The 9011-nt window shown below is 45.3% G+C and overlaps 1 protein-coding gene across 13 annotated transcripts in view; it reads right to left on the bottom strand.

The window, feature by feature from the left end:
* Positions 1–476: 476 nt before the first annotated feature.
* Positions 477–9011, bottom strand: part of LOC310757736 (semaphorin-3D-like) — a 52130-nt gene continuing 43595 nt past the window's right edge. For 12 of the 13 annotated variants that reach the window (XM_083603319.1, XM_083603314.1, XM_083603313.1 and 9 more), the window contains 6 exons: positions 8842–8930; positions 7504–7545; positions 6993–7150; positions 6223–6287; positions 1563–1696; positions 477–1336 (listed from right to left, as the gene is read on the bottom strand). In XM_083603319.1, coding sequence (XP_083459445.1) covers positions 914–1336; positions 1563–1696; positions 6223–6287; positions 6993–7150; positions 7504–7545; positions 8842–8930 — 911 coding nt within the window. In that variant the 3' untranslated portion in view covers positions 477–913. Of the gene's footprint in view, positions 1337–1562; positions 1697–3958; positions 4057–6222; positions 6288–6992; positions 7151–7503; positions 7546–8841; positions 8931–9011 lie in introns of those variants that run through there. The other variant, XR_014545446.1, reaches the window with a different exon arrangement.

Raw genomic sequence — 9011 nt, 5'->3', positions numbered from 1 at the left:
GCTGGATGTTAAGACATAGGGATGAGGCAGATCACTGCTAAATGGTTCTTGGCTAGAGCAGACCTCTGCTCACTGTCAGAAACAGAAGGCTGCTTCACCTACATTTGTTCATATACTTTAAGGCCTTAACGTTTACATGAGACAATTGCACACTTGCAGCTGGGTGGAGATACAGACAGCAGTGAGTGAGGTTGGGCTGCCTTTTCTTGTCTTGAATACCCATTTATCACTGCATGAAGGGTGAAGTGGCCCCAAGTCTTCAGGAAACACAACTCATCATTCAAGTGTATCACCCTGCCTAACGCTGGCCAGGCATGGAAGGGCCCTGATTCTCACACTTTTGTATTTGATCATAACACAGCTCCCACCCCACCCAGTTCCTAATTTTACCCCTGGGGTGTATATCACTTATCATAGATGGAGTTGCAAATGCTCATCATGCAATTGGCAGGTGCATAAAAGGTCTCTCAGAAACTGTACCCCCAGTGTCTTTAATGGACACCATTTATTAGGAAAACAAAGTGAAGACAACTACAAAAAATGTGTTATATGATATGTAAAGAGCGTAAAGCTCTCTCGTCCAATCTTTATAGAGGAGTCGTGGTATCACAAGGCACACCAGGCTGGTCAGTCCATCCCGCATGACATAGGCTGGGAAAGGCGATCCCACTGCACTCCTCAGGCTGCCTTGTAGACACTTTGCAAGTATATTCCTTCCTCTGGTACCCAAGGGGAGGAAGAAGGCAAAAACCCAGAGCTTCAGCTTCAGAAAGGACTCACTGGCCTTTCTTGGCCTATGTAATGAACGGGATCTGGAGGCCATAAATGCAGTGGATGTGTCTGCAAAGGGCTCTTGGCTGCGAAAGGTCTCCAGAGAGTGCCTGCGGAGTCCGTTTGGGTTCCTTGCATAACATTACGGGGGCCCAGGCTGCCGACGGACTCTGCCTCTCTTGTTTTCTAAAGGATGCTGCTGCCACTTTGGGCTCCATCCTTTCTGTCTCCGCCTTTTCCTCCGCTGGAGAGCATCGCAAAGCTCATCCAAATTAGTGCCAGGGGCGCCCATGGCCCATGAGTACCCTTTGTAATGCAGCTGCAGCTCTGGCGCTGATGCAGGGATGGTGCCGTACGGGCCTCCTGCTTCTTCTGTGCTCTTGCTCCGCCTGGTGGTGAAAGCCTCCATGGCCTGGTGCCCGATGATGCGCAGGCTGTAGTAGGTGAGGGTTTGGGAGAAGGAGTGCTCTGTCCCTTGGCACTGGTAGAGCCCAGCATCCTCCTGGGTCAACTGATTAATCAGCAGCCCTTGCTCTAGGATTGAAAAGCGGCCCATGCTCCCAATCTGCAAGGAACGCAGACAATATCTGCTTGTTTAGCAGTCTGGCCAGAAGAAAGGCAGCTTTTAGCAATGCCAATGATTAAGTGGTATATAAAGAAATGTCTAAAATAAATGATTTAAACACATTCTTTCTCCTTTCCCTGCACAGTAATGAAACCCTTTGTTCCCATGGCTCCCCAGGGCCCAAAGAAATGACCCCACTACCCCATCGCCCTCCACACTGCTATACCTCCTCTAGGACTGGTGCATTGCTGCGCTGCACAAGCCAACGGATAGCCGTCTGTGGGGAACGTGGAAGGCACTCAAGAAAAGTTGAGTTGTTCTGTACACCAAACACCACCTTTTCTTCAGCCATAGAGATTCCTGTGTGAAAAGGACAGAGATGGGGTTGTGTGACTAGAAGGAGAGGGGAACTGTCTTACCCGCTACACAAGCTTTTTGTGGAACACGCTCTCAGATGAAAAGCCTGTAGCAAAAAGGCAAGCAGTTCTCTCTACGCCTCCAAGCCTTAACAGGTCAGTCCTAGCATACCTACCCCCCTCCAGTTCTGTGGTCATTACTCTTAGAAATGGGTTTTTGGAAGAGCCATGCAGGTTCTCTAGAATGCAGTCCACCACCCTCCGTCCCATTTCTGTAGCTTTCCTGAGAGAAAGTGCTGTAGCTCGGTGGGCCAAGCAGATGATTTGCACATGCAGAGTCCCATGTTCAGTCCCTGGCATCTCCTGGTAGGGAAAGGCCCTGGCCCTGAAACCAGCAGAGGCACTGCCAATCACTATAAATCATGCAGAGTTAGACCAACAAATTGACTGTATAGTGCCGCTTCCTATATTTTATATATTGTACTAGTTAGTGCCATTATGCCTCTGTTAGGGAAAGCTATACCTGATTTACTTTCTGCAGAGTACAGTCGTACCTTGGAAGTCAAACAGCCTAGTTCTTGAATGTTTTGGCTCCTGACTGTTGCAGTTTTCAAACATTATTTTGGAAGCTGAATGTCCGACGAGGCTTCCGCGGCTTCCGATTGGCTGCAGCAGCTTCCTGCAGTCAATCAGAAGTTGCGCTTTGGTTTTCAAATGTTTTGGAAGTCAAAACGGACTTCCGGAAAGGATTCTGTTCAACTTCCAAGGTATGACTGTAAATACAAATAGAGGATTCAAAATGGCTACAGTCAGACAGCACAAGAACCCCTTTCCCCTTCACGTAGCAGTTAGTTTTCTTCAAATGATTATTTAATTTTCTCAAGCACAGAGATAGACAACTACTTTTAAAAAATATCAAAATAAAAGTGGAAACTCAAGACTATTTCAAATATTAAATAAATAACACATGGGTGTTTTAAATACATAATGCCACACACACACACACACACACACACACACACGTCTTATGTATTCCCAAAGTTACATACTAAAACTCGTTTTGATGACAGTTTACAGTGACTTAAAAGTAGGTTTTCAAAGAGCACTTGCAGGGCATTTATAAGTTGTATAACACTATATTGTACCCACCTGGATAAACCAAAGTCTCTGTGAGCTCTGTGCTTGAATTAGCCCTCATTATAATGACTTGCTCAGAAACTCAACAAATATCTCGCCTCTTCCATTAGTGAGTTATGGTATTTGAAAAGAGCCTTCCCACATGTATAGAGGATTAGATATTTGCAGTATCAATAACTTCTTGACTGCTGGTATTCAGCATTCCTGGGATCTTGTAAGTTATGTAGTATTCATGACTAGCGAATGCTTCCAAACTCAGAATTCTAAATCAGTACATAACACTGGTGAAGGCCATTTGCAAAACCTCATGAGACTTCTTGTTCTTTCCCTGAGCTGTGTGTGCAGTAGCATTCAACACCGGCTCCTTGGTATTGTGGGAAGTGATAAACAGGGTCATTGCCCCTTGTGTTGTGCAAAATACTATCTTTTCAGCTATGCAGACTGAGCACTAATTAGTTGCTCCCTGAACCCTGTGGGACTGTCTTGATTTATTCAGCAGTTCTTTGCATTCATTCCCCCCGCCCCCAGCAACAATCTGTGTTGGCTATAGTACACAATACTGTGCACATCTTGTACATGCAGACCTCATGGCTACAATATCCAACCTCATGTTTCTACCTTCTCAACACCCTGCTTTGTGCAACATCTTGTCTGATGAAGAGTTCTAGAGAACCGGACAGCTTTCCACGTTTTGGAGGCATTTTGACTGGTCCTTGCAAAGGAATTCCCTGAATGTGGATTTCCAAGTTTTATCTTGTGGACAAGCACAGCTACCTTGTGCTTTGTAAAGCCCCAGTCCCCCTACCCACTATTTGTGCTGGGGACTTGAACTTAACATTTAATGTTTAAGCTCTGGTAATCATTAAATGCTTTCCTGCAAGGAAGTTGAAGACGTTTATTACCATCTCAAAAGAGTTGACTAATTGTTCACTGGCCTCTTCCCCCTCAGAAGTTAAGAGGAGGTGGTGAAGTGCCTTCGTGCAGTTTAGCTGGAGGGTGTATGTGCTCTCCTGAGTTTAAACACCTGTATAAACAGTGGGGTTGTATGTCTCCTCCACAGTAAATATCAACTGGCTTAGATCCTAAGACCCACCAGCCGAGTTCAGCTTGCCAAATGGAGATTTCTCACCTTCTTACCATTGAAGCACTGCCTGTCTCTGCCTCAGAGCTGCTCTTGATGGGTCAGGAGCCCCTTGAAATGTGTTTACACCAACAGGATGGCCACTGCTGGAGGAGGAAGCAGATAACCTCCCCACTTCAATTTTCACTGGGGCTCTGATACAAACTTTGCTCTTAACTACAGCAAATACAGTCTCTGACAGTTGCATATAGTCATAACCACAGTTACACATAGTTGCTCTTGGGAATCACTGATCAAGGAGGGGTTTTTTTGTTTTTTGCGTTTTGCACTAAATCATAGAATCAAAGAATCTTAGAGTTGGAGGGGACCCAAGGGTCATCTAGTCCAACTCCCTGCAATGCAGGAATCTCACCTAAAGCATCTATGACAAGTGGCCATCCAACCTCTGCTTAAAAACCTCCAAGAAAGGAGAGTCCACCAACTCTTGTGGGAGTCTGTTCCATTGCCGAACAGCTCTTACTGTCAGAAAGTCCTTCCTGGTGTTTAATTGAAATCTCCTTTCTTGTAACTTGAAGCCATTGGTTCATGACCTACCCGCAACAGTAGGAGAAAACAAGCATGCTTCCTCTTCTATGTGACAGCCCTTAAGATATTTGAAGATGACTATCACATCTCCTCTCAGCCCCCTCTTTTCCAGACTAAACATACCCAGCTCCTTCAAGCGCTCCTCCTAAGGCTTACTTTCCAGACCCTTGATCATCTTGGTTGCCCTCCTCTGCACATGTTCCAGCTTGTCAACATCCTCCTTGAATTGTGGTGCCCAGAATTGGACACAGTATTCCAGGTGTGGTCTGACCAAGGCAGAATAGAGTGGTACTATTACTTCCCTTGATCTGGACACTATGCTTCTGTTGATGCAGCCTTTGCTGCTGCATCACACTATTTATTCACATAGGAGTCAACTCCCAGGGGCCGTAGGTCTTTGGCCCCCACAATAAAATATTTTAGGAGGCCTGGCCCCCACAAAGTTGATGGGTATTCTCATTCAAATGGTGTGTGTGCTCCATCATGTGAACAATTATGTAGAGTGGGGCTTACCAGGGCCCCCACAATATTTTATTCAAGTTGGCACACCTGTTGACTCATGTTAAGCTTGTGGTCCACCAAGAACCCTAGATCCTTTTCACATGTACTGCTAATAAGCTAGGTGCCCCCCAGCCTATATTTGTGCATCTGGTTCTTCCAGCCTAAGTGTAGAACCTTACATTTGTCCCTACTGAAATTCATTTTGTTAGCTTGAGCCCAGTTCTCCAATCTGTTAAGGTCATTTTGAATTCTGATTCTGTCTTCTGTGACATTAGCTACCCCTCCCAATTTGGTGTCATCTGAAAATTTGATGAGCAAATACAAAAATTGTTAATATAGTAGGAAAAAGTAATCCCACTGCAAACTTCCAGTGTGTTGTGTATGTGTTTTGTTTCAGATACTAGGTACCACTTTGAATTTCATTTGAAATATTTATTTTAACTACTACCCAGCTACTACTTGGGAAAAGAAAATGTAAAGGTGGTGGCATTATATGTGTGGGTTTAGAGAAACTTATTTCCCTTCTGAGAGTGCAAAACAGAGGGAGTTGCTTATCTGCAGTTTTTGCAGGTGGGTAATTTAGAGTGAAGCATTAGCCAAGTCCAAAGTGGGAGTCACTATAATGGAAGTGTGCAATGATAAATGTGTTACTTTACACCTACAGAGGCTCAGAGTAAGGGCCTGTATTAAAGGTGCAGGATAAGGATCCCTTGCAAAGTAACATGAATCCCGTATTTTGGAGCCTGCACAAACCAGAACCAAATGTTGGGTTTACATTAACTTCTGTGCCTAAATCCAGAGCTGACAGTGTTTATGGAAACTCAGGTGAGCACCTCAATATGTCCAGCTTTTGAGCAGCTGTGGCTAAATTAATCACTAATGGCTCCTGACAGCAGCAAAACTCAATGTAAATCAACATGGCACTTTGAATGAGATGAGTACCACTTCCCAGGTGGTCTTTCTTGGGCTCTGTGTTTAAACCACCTCCACTTAAGCATGTGTTTTGTGGGTAAATCACCCTGGCAGCACCGAGAGTGATCAGGAGGAGGCTGCATAAACTTCTGGCAAGAACTAAGGCTGAGGTACACTAAAGCCTGCTTTGGCACAAGGGATGCTGTTAAGTTGTTTTTTACATTTCCCCCAGGACTGAACAGTGGTGGGCTCTTGCTGCTTGGTGTGGGCTTAGCAGCTCATTGGTGTGCCCAGTAGAGTGCCCTTTGACTCACCTTTTGCAGTGTCCTGGCACTGGCTGATCGGATTGGCCTCCAGCAAATTTTGGCACTGGGCTCGCCTGCAGGGAAGACAGTTGGTGCATATGCTTAGCCAGGTTTCAGAGATGTTCAGGAACATCTGGATTCTCTTAAGGAGACTGATGGGCTTGGCCTAACAGGCAGTGCACGCGAAAATGGCATGTAGGGATAGTATGGCTCGGGAATGGAGTGGTGGCGGCCCCAATTCTTCAGTCTTCATCAAATTCATCTCCAGTTGTTTTTAGGTTGCTTTGCACAGGAGGCAGTGCATCTTCACCATTCCTTCTCCATTCCAGCAAGGTGAAGTGCTGAGCACCTCGCCTTACATAGTAAGGATAGCTAACCAGTGGCCCTCCAGAAGTTGGTAGACTCTAACTCCCATCATTTCTGACTATTTCTGTGCTGGCTGGGGCTGATTGGATCTGGAGTGCCACAGATGCTCTATTTCTGCACGCACACACACCGCTCCTTTTTCCTGCAATGATCTGATGACCATCTGGCAAAGAAAAGATAAATGGTAGGCTTCTACATAACTTTTCCACAGAATGGCTCAAGCTAATGGCCAGTGTTCTACTTTCCCCACAGCCAGAAGGTGCCTAGGCAAGAAAGTGACTGGGATTGGAGCCCTATGTAGAATGAAGTAAGGGACCTAAGCTTGGATACACCAACTAAAGAGTTCTAGGAAGTGTATGGAGGACAGAGACGGCACACTAAAGAAGGGAGGGAAGGACAAGGTGGGAACTCACCTTTTTTTGGTGAGCAAGTAGGGCCTGCAGGACCTGCCATCCCAGGTGCAGTAGGGATCTCTAGCCAGGCAGCATTCGGTGCAGGTTTTGCCATAGTGTTCACAGCGATACAGGGAGAGCCGGACCAGGCCATTTGTAGTGCTCACAAACACCTCCTGCTGCTCACAGAACCAAGAATAGAAAGAGGCATCAACTTTTGTTTCCCTTTCCATTAAGTCATGAAAGCTGGCAGACTCCCATGAGTATGGGGACACAAACATCTTATGGGAGCAGGAAGGAAGATTCAAAATCATAACATATTTGGTAAATATTGAGAGAAGCCTGCCCTGAAGTACGTACTCTGGAGCAGCCTTCTGTAACCTGGTGCCCTCCAGATGTTTTGTGCTATCTTATATTCCTTGGCCATTGGCCATGCATGCTGGGGCTGATGGGAACTGTAGTCCAAACACCAGGTTGTGGAAGGCTGTCCTATAGAAAAATGCTACTGGTAGATTAACAAATACAGACTTACTCTCTTAGGAGAAAACTGCATGTCTAAGATGGCTGAAGACATCTACAAGAAAGAGAAGACAGGAGAAGTTTGAACAAGCATAGCAAACTTCTATTCTGAATTCAGTATTAGTGTCCCCAAAATTCCACCCCAGCTATAGACTGGCGTGTTCATAAACTAGGCCTGCTGTCTTCCTGACATTCTTGTATGCTACTAAAAGATCTAAGAAGAGCAACCCTGCTGGATCAGGCCAGAGGCCAATCTAATCCAGCATTCTGTCCTCACAATGGCCAACCAGATGCTTACAGGAAACCACCAAGCTGGACTTGAGTGCAACCACGCTCTTGTCCCAATTGTGATTTGCATCAAACTGGCATTCAGAAGGTTGAGTTCAGAAAAGTAGCAGGCTAATTTGTTCTCCATTGTTTTACACTTTGCCAGCACAAAAACAGTCTTCACCCTCCAGATATGTTGTGTGCTTGGGCCTTTCTTGCCCCCTGTGTGTTTACTTCCCATTTCTCCACTGCCCTGTAACACTCCAGTTAAATGCAGAGTAAATAAAATTCTAGGTTGATGCACCAAAAGTAAGAAGCTGCTGTAGGCTCTCAAGAGACAGCTAAGCCCTAAGACAGTTGATTAAGGAGCTGGGAAATGCACAGATCCCATCAACCCCAGTCAGCATAGCTAACAGTCAGAAATTATAGGACCTGTAGCCCAACAAAACCCAGAGGGCATCGTGTTGGCTACTTCTGTAGTATATGTTGCAAGGAGCGGACGCTAGATCTATGCCTTCCATTTTAATCAGCAGTCATGTATCTTATGATCATTATTTTTAAAAATGTGTATTCCATCTTTCTATATGCAGGCCATAACCTGTAGTTCAAAGTCATCCATTCAAGGTCAAGTGAAGTCAATACTGAAGGGAAAAATCAACTTGCTTGGCTTCCAGGGAAAACTGCCAGGAGTTGGCTACTGCTCTATTTCGACCTTTTTCAAGCTTGATGCCTTCCAGATATTTTGAAGTACAACTCTCATCAGCCCCAGCCAGATGTGCTGAAGGTGAGCCAAAGCCGTTTTATCTCAATAAGCTGTGCTGTCTGGGACTGATGGGCAAAGGAATCCAAATATACCTTGAAGGCACCAGGGTGGTAAAAGGTGCTCTGCACCAAGATTTCAATTAGAGAAGGAAAGCACAACATCCTGAATGTTGATTGGTGCAACCACCATTCCCCACAATAGACAAAGTCTCTAATTTCAATCAGCAAAAATTCATCTTAAGTTACGTCTGGCAACATGGCACTTTCTTGGTGGATCCATAAACAAAAAGGCTTTTAAGGATCAATGAGATTTCCACAGTACCTTTGAAACACTGATCTCTTCCAAGCTAATTTCCTGAGGGTCTTGGCCTCCTATGCCAGCAATCCCCACTTTTAGTACTTTGCCATCATCTGCAGAATAAGATGTAAGGACATATCACGGGGTAACTACACCAGTTCTTGCTGCACGGAATTGGTTAGGTCAAAGTTAGT

This window comes from Podarcis filfolensis (assembly GCF_964270895.1).
Source record: "Podarcis filfolensis genome assembly, chromosome: 2".
NCBI classification, from domain to species: Eukaryota; Metazoa; Chordata; class Lepidosauria; order Squamata; family Lacertidae; genus Podarcis; species Podarcis filfolensis.
This window is presented reverse-complemented; position numbering and strand designations above follow the sequence as displayed.